The sequence below is a fragment of the Pituophis catenifer genome, unplaced genomic scaffold (genome assembly GCF_029215685.1).
Source record: "Pituophis catenifer annectens isolate HBS135680 unplaced genomic scaffold, rPitCat1.0.hap2 SCAF_3, whole genome shotgun sequence".
Classification (NCBI taxonomy): Eukaryota; Metazoa; Chordata; class Lepidosauria; order Squamata; family Colubridae; genus Pituophis; species Pituophis catenifer.
The window spans coordinates 116125336-116143228 of NW_027256883.1; the positions used below are offsets into that span (position 1 = coordinate 116125336).

The 17893-nt window shown below is 37.2% G+C and overlaps 1 protein-coding gene across 1 annotated transcript in view; it reads right to left on the reverse strand.

The window, feature by feature from the left end:
- The window catches only part of NIBAN1 (niban apoptosis regulator 1), a 55385-nt gene that overhangs the window by 26611 nt on the left and 10881 nt on the right, over positions 1–17893 (reverse strand). The window contains exons 2-5 of the mRNA XM_070941057.1: positions 5956–6086; positions 4191–4322; positions 1219–1333; positions 333–500 (exon numbers count right to left, since the gene is read on the reverse strand). Coding sequence (XP_070797158.1) covers positions 333–500; positions 1219–1333; positions 4191–4322; positions 5956–6086 — 546 coding nt within the window. The remainder of the gene's footprint in view (positions 1–332; positions 501–1218; positions 1334–4190; positions 4323–5955; positions 6087–17893) is intronic.

Below are 17893 nucleotides of genomic sequence, written 5' to 3' on the forward strand. Positions count from 1 at the left end.
TGCCTTCTTGATGTCTGACTGAATTACCAGCCAAGTTCTCCCCACAATATATAGGATGATTTTCCTAATGTCAACACAGTTGGTTTCTCCATCCAGCACCCACTAGCTGATGCTTAAAGAGATAAGAGTGTATATAACATGAAACCATATCTCTCTCATTTAGAAGTTGTTGGGTCAACTCTAAGCATGTCATTACTTACCAGGGTAATACAAGAGAAAGGTAGATTGTAATTTTGCTACAAGGATTGGTTAGCAACCAATGGTCAAACTGATTTTTTTTCCTGAAAGGCAGAACAATAGCAAAATTATCAGATTATGTCTGCTAGACTCACCATGATTTAAGTGCCTGATACAATCATTCAACATGGTGCTGAATTTCTTCTGAGCTTCTGAATCCGGAAAACAGTAATAACTATGTCTAAGGAAAGGCTGCCACAGGTAGACTGGAAATTCCTTTGGAGGGACAACAAAGGCCTGGGTATTCTCTTTTTCACTGGAACCTTAAAAATATGCATACATTTATGTTTTTAGTCATTCCATCAGGTTTACATATAATTATAGACAAATTTCCAGTAGACATGTAATCTTGCCTTAACATTTGTGCCACCAATGCTTAATTTTCATTGTAACTCTATGTGCTCTGGACACCACCCAGGTTGTAGCATCAGCCTATCTGAGCATTCCAGTGAACAGATTCCTTAGTCTGGACTCACAATTACCCAGATTCAGAATGTATAAGTTATGTGCATCAGATGAGCAGTTATATAAATTTAATGCATGCATGCATGCATACATGCATATCATCCCTAATCTATGTAATTTGTCTCTGGCATCAGGATTGTGCCTCTGGGCCTGTTTTCTTGACTATTAGTTTTTACTTGACTTTGATTATGACTCTGTCTCTTACTTACTTTGCTTCTATTCAGCTTCCACTGTTGCTCTGGGTTTTGAGTTGATATGACTCAAACTATATGTACATTTCAGGACAACAACAAAATAATACTTTACAGTGTAAGATAGGCAAACTTATTAAATGTATGCCTTTAAACTATGTGTAACTCTTTATAATAATTAATTTATAAAATAATAATATATTGTTTATAAACGAATATATAAGTATATAAATTAAATTTATAAAGACAATGCAACACTTGAAAGAGAACATCAATTAATACGCAAAGTAGTATAAAATATAAAGAGGAATAGGCTATACCTTACCATTAGGTTCTGGAAAATGCTTATCAGATAGTGTGTTATATTCTTCCCCTGTAATTAGCACTTTGCCTCCAATAGGGAGAATGCAAGTTTTTGAACTTACTCCTTTCTGGAATGCCTAGAATTAAGAAAAATTAGTAAATATTTTCTTCTTTAAAAAAGCACCCTCAACTTATAAAGTGGCTGCTAAAAATAAATAAGAAAATGTGAACAACACTTAAATTTCAAAATCCAGAATGGGAGGTAATTCAGTTATTCTGTTAAATGTTCTAACTAACCACATACCTCATTTACTGCACCCTGACTTAAAATTTCCATTTATCTATTTTTTTTAAACTGGCATTTTCTCTTCCAATAAGATTCTAGGATTCTATTGGAAGATAGGATCATTTATCAAACATTAATATAATAGTATATGTAAAATGAAATAAATTGGACAAGTAGTATGTATAACATTTATTATACATTAAATATGAAATCAAGTAATAGAATTGAACCATTTTTTTTGTATGGTATAGATTTTTTTCCCTTAAAAGTAAATAATGATGATGATGATGATGATGATGATGATGATGATGGGTTTCTCTGATACAATATTGTAAGACCTTCTCCTGATCAATATCATTAATTTAAAAACTAGATCCGTGATGGTGAAACTATGGCACATGTGCCACAGGTGGCACACGTAGGCCTCTCTGTCGGTAGGTGAGCCCTCGCCCCAGCTGAGCTGTATATACATCCAACAGGAACAGGAAGTGCCTCACAGGAGCAGATAGGGGTTAATCCTAGAGAGGCAGGAAATGCATCACTGAACAATGGAGATGAATGCTAGAGAGGAATAAAGCTGCATACAAGGCAGACATAACACCTGTAACAGTGTAGGCATGCAGGGTGGGAGCACAGGGGGATGCAGCGCACCCATCTGCCTCTTTTTTGGTCCCAGAAGGCTTCAGGGAGGCCTGCTGGGCCCAAAATGGATTGCGGGGGGGTTGCGTGCACATACACAGGGGGCAGGGGAGCTTGTGGGGGGGGGGTGGCATGTGTGCATGCGTGTGCACGCTTGCAGCATGCAAGGACAAAAAGGTTAGCCATCACTGAGCTAGATAATGAAGCGGCCAGAATGCAACTCTGCTTGATGCTTTGAAAAGTGGAAATAGGATTCATTGGGTTGTGCAAGCATTTCACAGGTATAAAAATATTTTTATTTAGCATCATTATCAAATAGAGGATCATTTGATCTTCAGTAAAAGTCAGTAAATGAGGCTGATTGTCTCTTTAGCCTCTCTAGGGAAAGTGAATCATTAATTATACCTTTCGAGTCTCACTAAATGAAATTTCTATTGTTCTCCCTTCCCCCACTCCTATCCTCTAGCCTATAAACCAATCTCCATTCTCCACCCTGCTAATGTTGTCATGTTATTGGCCTCCCAGATTGGTGTCCTAACTGGGCTTCTGCAACATGCTGAACACGGAGCTGCCCTCAAAAACTGTTCAAAAGCTTCAGCTGGTGCAAAATGCAGTGGTACAGGCAGTCATGGATGTCTGTCATACAGCACATGTACCATCTCTGCTCTGCAAAGTGCATTGGTGGCTAGTATGCTTCCAGATTTAATGCAAGGTGCTGGTCTTCATGACTTGGGACTGGGTTAGTTATAAGACTGTCTCTCCCTGGTTGTATCTACCTGTCTTATAGATCTGACAGGAGATGAATGCTCCTGGTCCCGTCAGGGAATGTCATCTGAAGAGACTTTTCTGTTGTGGCCCCTGTCCTCTGGAACATCATTCCCATGGAGATCAGACTTACCCCAACCCTACTGACTTTTTGTAAAGCCTTGAAGACTTGGTTTTATCATTGAGCCCTGGGCCCTGATGATGCAAGTGAAGCCATTTCTTGGTTTTATTTACTGTTGTGAATTCACTATTGCTATTGGTTGTTTCTCCTCAGCTGCTATTTATAGTTTTCTTATATTGTTTTTATTCTGTTTTAGGTATTATTAACTGCCCAGATTCATGTAGGCTTGAGGTGAAGCCCATGAGCATTAGTATCTTATTTTCAAGATGAAAAGCTGGAAAGTAACCATTCCAAAATTAAAATATTGTATTCATCATCATATTAATTATGGAAACAATTAAATAATGAAATAAAGTCTTTTAAATATCTATGCATTAACTGGAAGATTCTACCACAGAAATATCAAATTTATGACCTCCCAGGATGGCACAACACTCTGCTAATCACCAATGGTAACTTCGTGACTTTCAGTAATCTTGCTTACCTACAGTTGTCTGATTCTGAAAACATCTATCTCTAAACACATACTGAGAATACATCAAGCTACAAAGTGGAAAAGAATGCAGACAAATGGGATAGTTTTATGGAAAAGACTGATGTCTTTTGGATGTGTTGATTTCTCAAAGGCACAAAGGAAATCCGAGATACAAGAAGGATTGGAAAATGGCAATACTCATATACAGTACATGTTCTTGGAGCAGACTTGAGATCTGGATAAAAAGACAACCACTTTAGAATACCAACATCTTAAAATGTTTTTTTTTTTAATGGAAAATAATTTATTATAAACTGCCATTTTCTTTTATCCTCTTTATTTTTAAGGTTGTCTATAAATGTTCTTGAAGAACAGAAATCATGGATGGCTATAGACCAAGGCTTTTAAGGGAAGCATGTCCAACTTCCCGGGTGGGGGAAGGGGGAGACATCAATGTGGGTTGATAGAAAATCTCCAGAGTGGACTTCACTAATGAATTGGCAAAGCACCTCAATTCCCATTTTGTCAATGGGTAAATTAGTATTTCATTTTACACATCTTCCTCTAATATGCTCTGAGAGTTACAAATGTGCTCAGTGGCTCAGAAAAGTATGGTCATTCACTAGTTTTGATTTCAGAATAGAACCCAACAGATCAGCAGTGCTAAACCTCATGAGTGTGTTAGCACTTAATAAATCAACAGATTACCTCTTTGCTTTCAAAGCTTTCCACAGCGTAATTATTTTTAATTACTATGTATCTCTCTTTCCATTTCTTCAGGTCTTCAGCAAAATGTGATACCTCTCCTTCATAAAGGACCGTGCTGGATGATCCAGGTGGCTGTAGAAAAATGACACCAAGAAACAGAATGAGCTTCTTGCAAGCATTATGTTCCTTTTCTTTTGTAAAATGGGGGAAAGGATCTAGCACCTTGGAAAGATTGGTGTAGAACTTCAAAGCACTGATATGAACGTATGAGATTTTTCATGCTACTACAAGAAGATTACAGTATACTGTGTCTGAGGCCTGTATCCTCAAATTCAGCTTTCAAATGAACCCTGAATGTTCTGCTTTCAATATTCACTTGAGAAGAAAAGGACTTAGAAACAAAATCAATTTAAAGTATTTATTTACCAGTAGCTAGTTAGTTAATTCATTAAATTTATTAGCCGTCCAACTCCAATAAACTCTTGGATTGTTTCACAATGAAGCCTATTTTTAAATTTTTGTTTTCTCTACCCTATCCATGCTGATACTTTTTGCTTAGGAATCTAGGTATTTTCATCTATTGTGGTTTAACAGAGTTCTTGGGAAGCATAACATGTGTTTCTATTTGTGTGTGGAAATACAAATATGGTATTTTAGGCTCTTGTGAAATAGCTGCAACTCAAAGAGGATAACAGTACTCATACATTAAACCATGATTTCCGCAATACTGGTTGATTAAATAAACCAAATCTAGATAAATTGGCATCTTGACTAAGGCATAAATTATCATTCACATGTCAAAATCATTTTGCATAAAGGGCACAAAGGTGAAACCAAATGAAATCACATTCTGGCTTATCTTGATATGTGAACTAGACTACAAATGAGGGCATGAGCAGCCAGTAACTTTCACAGCCGACTGGAACCTTCAAACACAGTTAGCCAGATTGTGATATAACAACAACTACAAAGAGTCTGAATTATGGAGGGTAGGAAGGAATTACTACCCTCCATAGTGCATCTGAATAATTGAAACATGCACAACAAAGATATGGCCAATGCTAATGATATGTGGGGATGATCTTGGGAGAATGAGCAAAGAGATGAAGCCAAGGAAATGGTCAGGTAAAAGACAGCTTAGCCTGCAACAGGAAAGTAGCTGGGGCAAATAATTCAGAAGGGACTCTCCTGAGTTTCATAGGCTGTAAAGAGGGACAGGAAAAGAAATGTATTTTGAGACTTATGAGACTATGTTTATGTAACTTTACGATAGAGTAGAATTAGCTCATCTGGCTGTGTTTCCTGTCTAGACCACCTTGCAAAACTGACACCAACTGCCTAAAGCATGGGGTGGAAACATCAAAAGACAACAACAACAACAACAACAACAATAATAATAACAACAATAACAATAATAACAACAACAACAACAACAACAACAACCCAGGAGATCCCAGAGTTGAAGAAAAAGAACTGGAAAAAAATCACAAAATATCGTGACCTGTCCATTGAAACTACATGGCTATGGATGAAACATGTAACAGTGATACCCACTGTCATCGGGGCACTTGGTACCATGTCCAAGAATTTTATAAAACACATCAAGAAATTGCAGCTTCCTGCAATAACACCAGCAGAAGTGCAAAAACCTGTGCTACTCGGAACATCATACATCTTAAGAAGAGTTTCATGTTTAATGAATAAAAGTGATGATGATGATGATAATAATAATAATAACAATAATAATAATAATAATACTTGTTACCTTTATTTTTAAGAATTGAGACTGCAGATCTCTGTTTTGTTCCAGCTCATTCTGAATGTGCTTGCAGAAGGATATGGCATATTGGCGCTTATAGTGTGGGCTGAAGTTTCTGATCACCGCTTCAGTCTTTCCTGAAAAGGCATGTTAAATATAGCATATTTAGGCTCCATTTTGCTTAGGCTTCACAAGGGCATGAGGCCCATCCCCAGATTTTTAGAAAACATTTTCTGCAAAAGGACTATAGAACTACAGTGGTACCTCGGTACTTATTATTAATTGGTTCTGGAAAGTGCAATGAGTACCAAAAACGATGGGTACCAAACACATTTTTCCCTTAAGGAATAAGGCAGTGAGTCACAAGGCACCCGACACCGTCAAATTTTAGCTTGTGCGTTGAGTATCAAACGATGAGTACTGGGAGAAAATGTTAACTCCAAATGTGTTCAGTACCAAATTAAATGAGTTTCAAAGTACCACTTTACATGTATCTGTACTGAGAAGCAATATAAGATTTTATTATGAATGCTAATATTTCCTGACAAATAGCCTTTTGTTTTATCTGACTTAATCCTGATTCTGGCCTTAAAAACATAATGAGACAGGATAAGAAATCTCCTTATTTTTGTACCAGTGTATTTGATTAGTTGCAGAGGCAGATAACAGTCCTTAAGCATAACACTTTTACTTATCTGATTCCAGGTGACACGCAGTCACAAATCTATTTCCCTCCCGCTTCTAAAAAGAGAAGTACTATAGCTATTGAGAATCTGTGTGGTATAGAACTCAATTTGGGATTCAAACAGGAGAAACCATGATTACAGAAGCCCCATGGGGAACTTTGACCAATCATGTTCTCTCAGTCCAGCCTTGCTCACATTATTGATTTATTTCAAGCATGCATATAGTTGCCCCATTCAAACAATGCAACTCTGAATAGCATGCAGTAAATTGGTAAATAACAATATCCCAGGAACAAAATATCACCAATTATAAATAAATATAACAAGTAATTAACAATCAGGGATTCGAATTTATCATACCCTTCTGTGTACGAACTCTATTCATCTTGACCCAAAAGAAACAGCCAACTTTTCATTGCTTTTCTACAGGTTTCGCGCTGTATGTATAATCTGAGTTTACAGTAGTAGGAAATCAGATTTAGGGTAGGAATATCATATATGTAACTCTATATATCTCTCTCTATAAAAAATGAGTCTTCTTATTGGGACATGAAGTTTGTACAAGGAATGGAAACATCCATAAAATTGACCTTCCCTGTTGCAGTTGAAATATTTCCTATTACTGTAATCTCTCAGATTTGATTTCCTACTACTATAATCTCTCAGATTTTTAAATAATAAACACCAAAGAAAACATTACGAAAACTCTCCATGTCTTGAAAATAGGTGTATTTCTATGCATGGACTGACTGTACTTGATCTGCACAAATACAGCAAGACATAATAGCCAATTAAAGGTTTGTTACACCAGAATATCTTAATGCAAAAATGTCTGAGGAGCAAACTTCTATAGAAACAATCGATAGAAGCAATCTTTTTAATTCCATATATATTTTAAAAGATTGGAGAAATGAACTCTTCCCACCCCACACCCCAACCCCCTGTGCCCCCTTACTAGCACATTTCCAAATTTGGTCTTGAATCTCTGGCATGCATATTGCAGTTGTTTAAGGTGAACTGCAGCCAAGTTTTTCAATTAATGTGCTTGACTTCTCTGCTTGTCCCCAGCTGGGGAGGGAAAGGAAAGCCAAGAACTAAAGGAGGCAAAGATCTCCTTGGAAATCTTGGGAAAGGCGTGACATGTTTTCCAAAGACAGGGTCCAGATTGTCATCTCCAGATGCAACTGAATTACACATGCCATGGTTTTTAAGCTCTCAAACAAGAACCTTCCTAAATGGTAGAGCAATTATTCTTTTACAAAGCACACGCCTATGGAATTCTTGTTCTCATATTGCTCTATTTCTCAAGTAGCATCCCAAACAAATGTTACGGTATCCCTGAGCGCTGCAAAATACCAAGAGGGTAAAGGCCTAAAATGCAGACAGAATTTTATTGCTTGTGGTCAAGGATCAGCTTGCCTTCCCACTTCTGCATATAAGAGCGATCGTGCTGGTTTTGGCTGAAACCCAGTGAGCTGAGCATTCAAAATGAATCAATGGCCAGCAAAAGATAGTCAGAAAGTTTCCAAAATTAGAGAAGAGGACTGTAAAGGATTATTGCACTGGAACTGTGATACAGGTGGTCCTTGACTTACAACAGTTTACTTAGTAACCATTCGAAGTTACAATGGCAGTGAAAAAATGACCGTTTTTCACACGTATGAGGGTTGCAGCATCCCCATGGTCACATGATCAAAATTCAGACACTTGACAACTGACTCATATTTATGACGGTTGCAGTGTCCTAGAGTTACAAGATCACCTTTTGCAACCTTCTGGCAAGCAAAGTCAATGGGAAAGCCAGATTCACTTAACAACCGTGTTACTGAATAACAACTGCAGTGATTTCTTGCCACAGTTAATGACTGTGGCACGAAAGGTCATAAAATGGGGCAAAATTCACTTAAGTGTTTCGCTTAGCAATAGAAATTTGGGGCTCAATTGTGATCGTAAATCAAGGACTATCTGAAGTCTATACATCATGATTCAAGTGCAGTAACCCGTGATCATTTTCTGAACCAGAGAAAAGTTATCAAGTTCAACTCTAACTGATGCAAATCTTCTGTGAGACTCATCAGGATGTAAAAGCCAGGATGTATAGTCATATGCATACACAAAGTGTCTGTTAAATATCTTGTTGTATGGTCACTGTGAGGCCCTTCCTAGGGTTTACATTTCAACATTTCCATTCCTTGGAAATATCCTAAAGCTAATCCAATTGTTTCTTGCTATTTTTTCCCCTTAATCTTAAAACAATGCATATAAACTGAGATACATACATCCTGTACTTTTCTGGCACTGAATGAAATCAATCCGCTGCAATATATGATAATATGGAATAAAACACCCTGCTCATTCAAACTTATTTTCTTACCTCTTTAAAAAAATGGTTATTCAAATGTAAAGCAACACTGCAGCTGCATTTTTGTTGTGTGTTCCTAAACTAAGCTTTGTTAGCTTTCTGTGAGACAAATTATAGAATAAACTACAGCCATTGGAGTTTATTCAATGAATCGTGGTTAAACAAGCGACAGCTTAGTAGGTCGGTCATTTAAAACAAGAAGTTGCAGTTGCTGTCTAAGTTCAGAACTTCATACTGCACTGAAATTCTAAACTGATTTCCCATTCCCCACTGACTCACTAGGATATGCATGAAACACACATCTGGGCTCTGATTTTTATTAAATGCAAACTCACCACCCTTTCCTTTTTGTCATGCACACTAGACTGGAAATTCTCCATGTTTAGCAATATCTCACAAGGGTAAAAAATGTTGCTTCTCTGAGAGGGTGAAAAAGCAAATTTTGCAGGTTCAGTGAAAACAGTAAATCTAGATTTCCTCCAGTTTTTTTCAAGGCTTTAAGCAGCAAACCCCAAAATTATAGTCTTCAGAAAACCCATAGACTATTTCAACCCTTCAATATTGGAGGGTGAAGGAGTTCTTTGAATAATTAAAACAGTAGTACTCAAGCCTAGAAGTTTTCTCCAGTTTTGAATGTTAGAGTTTTACTAAATTTTTAGGGACTTGGAACCTTTGGGCAAACTAGATAATAATTTTGTTTGCTAAAGAGAAAATTGGGTCCTTGAACTTAAATATTTGCATGGTAATTATTTACTCTATTGCTAAATTTAAGTCTTTGCAACATTAACAATGATTTTTATTGCTGCAGCAACTGTTCACCCACAGCGTTATGTGAACATGGAATAACAATACCTGCATTAATTCACCAGTGCACATATAATGGGCATTATATGAAAATCACTTTTAAACAACTCCCTTTGATGGCTGTCATCAATCCGAGACATAGAAGTCTCGGTGGTACCCAGAAAACATAGATGGTAGCAAGAGATGCCCTATTGTTTAAAAAATAAAATGGTCAAACTTTTATGTGATTCTTAATATGAGAGGGTTCTGCTTTTAATCTTAATTAAAATTTAATTTTTGATTTTTAAAAATTGAAAACTTCATTTTTAATTTTGTTTTATACAATTAAATTTATCTGCTCTGAGCTTTGCTCTCTGCTGCAATTTTTCAAGACTTGCACAAAGCAGGAACTAATTTTGACAGTGTTCCTACTTTGTTTTTCAAAGTTTACCATTGGCAGTTATCCTAACAGAGTTATTAGTTTTACACATGGGATGGACATATCAACACTTCATTTATCATTTTATATGTCATAAAAGTTAGAAAACAGTACAAAAATAAGTATGATCTGTTTGGGTGCTGCCAATGTCCACTTTTAAAAATTCATTCGGCATGATACTTATTCTCAGTCTTGTTAGTAATGAGGAAGACTACTCTTGCAATCAGTTAAACATTAAAATGTTTAATTCATATCTCAGATCTCAGACCACAGTAATAGTAAATCTAAACAGAACTATGAAATTGGAATGGACATTGTGCAAACAGTTGGATAGATAAGCTTAATTTGTTTCTTACTAGATCAATTGCAATTATTTGCATTTGTAAAGACATCTGTTTTCTGTTTATACATAAGTGTTTATAGTTCCGCATTTCCATATTTTCTAAAAATATTTTACACTTTTTCAACCAAAACCTAAATTTCAAATATCTTACATTTCCCCAGTCCTTTGTAAAAATGGAGAAACCACTTGAAAGAAAATGGAGTTCTATGTCAGGCAAATTGTGAATCAATGTGATTAAAATGGGATCTTGGTCTTCAACCACTAAAAATAAAAATAAAGGAAGAAATTACATGTTGCCTGTTTAGCTCATGTAAACGACTATTGTCTTTTTTATTTTTTAGAATTTTAGTTCTCTCTTCACCTTTTGTAATGGTTGAGCAGCCATTGATAGATATTTAATTTTGAGGAAAGTTGCATTAAAATTGTACCTTAAGTTTCTCAATTTGGTTTGCCCTCTTAGAGAAAGTTCATATGGTTGGCTGCAGAAGGTAGACATTAACTCTGATGATTTAACTCTGATAAGCAGTACTGAGGCAGCATGCGTATTTTGGTAGCTAATGACATAAGGACTGCCCATCTCTGGTTTGCTTAGCGTGATACATAAACCTGGTTCTCTAATTTGTTTATTTTATTTACTTGTTTGTACAATTTCTATGGGCGCCCATCTCAGTTAATGACACTTGTTCTGGCATTTACCGTAGTATCTGTTAGCTCCTTTGTTCTCAGCTTGCAGCTCTTGATATGTTTCAACTTGAAGGATATGTTTGGAGTTATTAAGTAGCATTTAGTTTTATATTGGCCTAGATATGATTACAGTCTTAAGGATTCTGAGTGAAGCTTGTTTTAGAGTTGTCTGCAACTGCATATAAGTATAGTTGCATACCTAAACTGTGAAGGGGTTGAGGGATTAGCATAAATTGCAGATGGCTGCAGATGGGCTGACATACACACCTCCCAAATCCCAACTGTAGGTTGCGCAGAAGAATTCATCTTGCATGCTGATTAGTTGATCCAACTTCCTTTCTGTTTGAGTGTCCCCTAGCCAGAATGCTACATTTGCAGAAATATGAATGGAACAGCTATTTAACTGTCTCCAAATGACAGACCTATGTTCCCTGATGTGCATTACCAGGGAATTCTGCTTGACCCTTTACTGTCACATACTCCAAAAGCTAGAAATAGGGCTTAATAAATCTTATTATATAAATTATATCTCATGGTACCACTGGAGGACATTTGCAACAGCCTGTTTTCTTAGGCTGTTATTTTCAACATTCTGGATATTTCACGTTAACAAAATGTACTAAAGAAAAAAATTGTAATAATCATAAATGATAGAGCTTTAGACTTTTTACATTCCGCTGTTATTGTAACAGGAAAACAGCCTTAGCCACAACAGCTGGAAAAGTCATTGGGGTGGGGGTGGGGATTTGTTTTGAGGGAGAATCAGACTGGCTTGCATATTTCCATTCTCATATAGTAAATTAAAATAGTGATTGCAGATAGAATTCTATCCTAATTCTAAAAACATGTTAGGCAAAGCATCTGAGGAAGTTAAAATTAGATCTAAGTTGATATATCAACTAAAGAGTAGTTTACTCTTGTTTTCATGTCTACAACAGAAATTGAAAACTAGCCAATCACTAGTCCATCTGAAATTTAAATAATATTGTGTCAGGAAAATGAAGGCCAATACACAACGTGTAGCTTTTTTGTCCTCTGACATTTCTTTTAATAATTACAACCTGATTTTTTCTTAATTAGATAGAACTAAAACTATCCTAGTAGCAATTCAGTGTGTCTTTTTTGGGTTATCACAATTTTCTAAAAGAGTATAATGTGTGTGGGGGATTTAAAGCATAGCACTACCAGATTGAAGGATCTGCTAAACTGCTCTGTCAGGTTCCTCTAGTAATTCTTTCTTTCAAGAGCACCTCCATTTGCTTTGACACAAATACTTCCAGTGGTTCCAATGGCTTATTCTAATTATCACACTGACCAATACTGCTGCTTTTAAAAATTAAATGTTAAATCAAAGGATGCATTCCACATCATAACTAGTTTAGCTCTTATTGTTGTCATTCAGTCGCTAAGTCATATCCGACTCCATGGACCATTACATGCCAGGATCCCCTATTGTCCACTATTTCTTAGCTCTTGTACTGCTATACAACAACGTACGTTTCCAAAATTTTAGGGCCTGGCCACACTAGGCATGTACCAGTATTTGTTTTGGATTTAGCAGTAAGAATAGTATGTGCATGTGCATTCCTTTATTTTGCAAATATGGAATTGGTGCTTCCTACATATTCTAGAATAACTAATCTAGATTGATTCTTATATTAGTGACATAGTTAGAATGGATGGCTTTCATTTGGCTGCTCCATAATAAATTTCAATGCAGAAAAATGGGATCGAAAGTTCTTTTGAATCTGAAAATACTATAACTAATGCCATTTCCTAGGGCATAGCCCTTGTTAAGCAGTTGGACGCTTTTCTATCAATGCAACTAACACCTGCTAATGTTGAATCTTACAGGAAAAACAGAGCATTTCAGTTGACCACATTTCCTGTTACTAAAATATAAGGCACGCAAAGAGGAAAGCAAGACCTTAATCCTTTTTAGACTGCTTGACTAAGACCTTACTCAAGTTACCGAATAACAATTTTAACTCATAAGGGTGTATTTCAGCTTGTTTACATTTTGAACCAACTTGTATCCAAGCAGAGTTTTTGAAATGATTCATGGTCAATATGGTTAGGGCATATATGAAAACACATCCATTTCCCTTCATACAGCTAGGCAACCAAAAGAAACAGGAAGAAAACAACAGTATAAAAGGAATATATATCTAGAGAATAAATTCATGACCTCCACACTTTCTGAAGCCATTCTGGTTGATGTGGAATGGAAGCATTTAGTCTTACATTGATTCTTTTGCATCAGAGGTTATCAGCGTGGTACCTAGGACACTCCTAGACAAGGTTTCAGGATAAATAAAAATTAATTTAAAATTAAAAAGCTAAAATCTTAAAATGATAAATCACCTAAGATTTCATCATGCTTGCATGCCAATTTATGTTAGAATGCCACTTTGTAAAGTTCCAGAACCAGAGGGGCTGAAAACTCAAAGACTGCTCAATCTTGCCAGGGTTCAATTGAAGCCTGTGGTTCCCCATCCAGATGCTCACAGCTTCTAGATACTAGTATAGGATGTCTACAGGGTCACTTAATTTACCAGTGGCGCAGATGTACAAATGAGTATAATCAGCATAGTGATGTTGCCTCACCCCATGGCAATGGATGAGCTCACCCAGCACCCTCATATTGATGTTGTATAAGAAAGGGGAAAACACTAACCCTGTGGCACTTCACATAGTAGAGAGGGGGTGGGAACTCACCTTCCCAATCACCACTGACTGGAACTGACCCTATAGAAAGGAGGTAGCACAATACTCTGCTAGCACCTCCAATCCTCTAAATCAGTCCAGAAGGATACTGTGCTATAGAAAACTTCCAAGAGGTCAAGTAAAGGAAAGATAGATACTACTATCCCAGAGCCACTATCTTGTTCATGCCATAGATCATCCAAAAACATGATCAATGTCATTTTCATATCATATTCAGGTCTACATCCTAACTGAAAAAAATCCAGTTAATCCACTTCACGCAAGGCCCTCTGTGTTGTAGCTCCATTACCTGAGCCTGTGACATCGGCAGGAGAGGACTCTGAGAGTGAAGGAAAGGAGTTGGCAAGGCCTCCCTCTCCAGGACCCTCCTCTCTGGCAATGCCTTCGGTGTCCGCCGAAGGGCAAGAGATAAGGCCGGGGCCAAGCACGTCCATGCAGCCACAGATGGACAGTGATGAGGGTAATGAGTCTTGGCTGGATCCACGCCAGCGTCGCAGAGATAAGTGCGCGCAACAGAAGAAAAGGCGTGCCCGAGATTAGGCTGAGTCACTGGATCACACCCCACAGGATATAAAAGGGAGCGTGGTGGCCAGTCAAACTTTGTGACGAACAAAGCTGAAAGCTTCCACGCCATTTTGCATTGCCGGACTTTTGCTATAGACTTTGCTGGATTATCTCTGGACTTGATTGACTCCGTAATTATTGAGCTGTTTCTTTTGATGTACCAGAAGTGGGGAGAAGTTATCTCTCCTCTTTGTAAATAATAAACTCTTGGCAGGCAGCCACTAGGTTGTTGCCAAATTCTGTTATCATAAGGAAAAGGATTTTGCCGGCTGGTTTGGTCTTTAACTCTTGAACGTCTGTTGGTGTGTGTGCGTGAGGTTGAGGACAGAACACTCTGAAGTTGCTGCACAACCACCTTCTTAATCACCTTCTCCCAAAAGTGGAGGTCAGATACTGGATGAAAGTTGTCCAGAATCATGAGGTCAGCAATTACTTTTTGAGAAGCAGGTGAGCCAAAATCTCCTTAAGAACGAACAACCCCTCACTTAGAGAAGAAATCACCACTGCTAGAACTTATCCTCATGAAATTCCCTGGCTGCCTTCACAAGCCAAGAAGGCCATGAATCAAGAGCCCCAGCGAGTTTGGATGTTTAAGGCTGCATGTTTCTTACTTACATTGAATGTGTTGGAACAGGGTATAGAACCACTGAGTTTAACTGATCTACTCTGTTAAAATCAATTGTCTATTCCCCAATGTTTGCTATAGAATATACTCATGCGCCACAACAAACAGGAGTGGTACGTAAGGGATGTGTCCTCTAGGGTTTCCAAAGGCCAGGGGAAAGAATACCAGGTCTCAAATGACTTCCATGCAATATGGCACATGCAGATCTTCAGGCTTTCTGTATCTGCACAATGGGAAGCTCTTAAGAGAATGAGCTCAATTTAAGGGTTTTCTAACTCATATTGTGGCTTACAGTAAAATGTAAACTCAACCACTTTGACTTATTTACTGAATGGTTGCTTAGCATGATGTGTTAATCCAGTTTTTTAGTTCCCTATTTTGTGGACTTTGAATGCAACATTTCAATTTTCTGTTGTTATCCACCTAAAATAAAGGACAAATCTGTTCCTCCTAAAATCTGTTCCTCCTTAGCTAAACCTAACAATAGTTAAGTTAATTTTACAGATCTGGTATTTTTACAACATTCCCCAGCAATCTGTACCCTGTAAAATGACATCATTTAATTACAGTAGACATCATTAAAAGAGCTGGTTAAAATCAGGCTATCATAACTATGTGTTGCATTCAACCACGATTCTCAAAATGTTTACTGTATCAAATCAAATTTTTACAGTTTTCAGCAGATGTTTATTCACAAGATGTATTGTATTCCAATGAAATCAATAGGGTGAATTTCATCTAATTTGATTTCTAGTGGATAGGCATGTCTAGTCAATAAATAAGTTATATGAACTTCTGTGACTTTCTGGAATTGTTCCTGTAATATTATCACATTGAATGATGACAGACAGACACCAATCACCATGAAAGTGTGCATTTATTTGTTAAAGATCCCATCTTACTCCAGGAACTCAAGGCAATTTATACTAGGGGTTCCCTTTTTTCAATCCTCACAAAAATAATCCTATAAAATAGAATAGAATAGAATAGAATAGAATAGAATAGAATAGAATAGAATAGAATTTTTTAAATTGGCCAAATGTGATTGGACACACAAGGAATTTGTCTTGGTGCATATGTTCTCAGTGTACATAAAAGAAAAGATACAGTTGGACCTACTTATTTTCAATCAAAGTCCTTAATCATTACTCTTTACACTCTCTGATTTATTAAGACATTAATAAAAAGACTGCATGCTTCTGCAGGATAAGGGATCCTATTTATTTAAAGCAAAATAGTTTGGCATATGCAAATGTATGCAAGCTCTATCTTCTCCATCCTAATGGAGTGCATCTACTAAAGGCCTTAAACTCACTTCAAATCAGTAGACTAAGTAGGTAAACCATGTCTTCTATCATTAGTCCTGCACACTATTTTGCAAATCTGGATATAATTGTAGAAAACAATATTGTGTGTGGCTTTTTAAAAATGCCATATTCTACACGGGAGATGGGAAATGTCTGGCCTACAAGGTAATTTTCTCACCTTCTGACCAGGTACTGATTTTGATTAAGGCAAGATATCTATTTGGTTGAGAGGGAAGAAAACAACCTATAGGAGACAGATATTCCATGTCTAAACAGGTTTACATCCTGTTTTCTGTTTTGCAGCTAATATCCTGGCCATAACCATTAATACTCTGTAAAGAATTCTGAAGATACCAAATACAACTATGACGAGCATGAGGGACTTCATAATATCAACTTCAAATGCCAACTCTGAGACCCATTTGAGTGAATGGATTAACATGTTGCTTCCTTAGAACCAACTTGTTTCAGAAGAACCAATCCATTTGAAGCCAGCTATTTCTCTATGTCTGCATGGGCTGGGTCTTCCCATACTGTTATTATTTTGCAAACAACCACAACTGGAGTCATCACATATAATGGGAAAGCAAAACACAAGCAATGGAAACAGTGCTGCAGAGACAGATCGCCTTGGGGTTATCTTTGCCTGCTTTAGGACAGGACTAGTAGATGCAAAGCTATAACTGAACCTTAGTTTGGGTTAGGATGACATGCTAACCATAGTTAAAGTAACCAGACCAGGGGTGGGTTCTACTTACCCTACCAGTTTGCAACGGAGCCGCACGCACTTCTGTGCATGCGTAGAAGCTTTCTGATGATGTCAGGGTTGGTGGGTGGAGTCTCCCACCGGTTTTACTACCGGTTCTATAGAACCGGTCTGAACCGGGGGTAACCCAACACTGAATCAGACCTATAACCACCACCACCTTTTATCAATTCTGCCTCAGGTGCTTCTCCTTAAACGTCATTTGATCCATGGCCTGAGGGCAGACTTTACAGTAAACGAACTATATAAAATGGTTTACTTTGGGATGCAGATAAACAACAAGTCAGTTATTTCTGAACCTCTCAATTTAAGACTTGGGTGTTAATAGACTGTCCTCAATGCGACTATCAATTAAGGGTTAATCTGCTATTTGTAGTTCAATCAATCAGAAAGAGCAGGAAGTGATTTTGGAGGTAAGTGAGTCAGTGGGGAATGGGAAATCAGTTTAGAATTTCAGTGCAGTATGAAGTTCTGAATTTAGCAAGCAACTGCAACTTCTTGTTTTAAATGACTGACCTACTAAGTTGTCGCTTGTTTAACCACGATTCACTGAATAAACTCCAATGGCTGTAGTTTATTCTATAATTTGTTTCACAAAAAGCTAACAAAACTTAGTTTAGGAACACACAACATAAATGCAGCTACAGTGTTGCTTTAC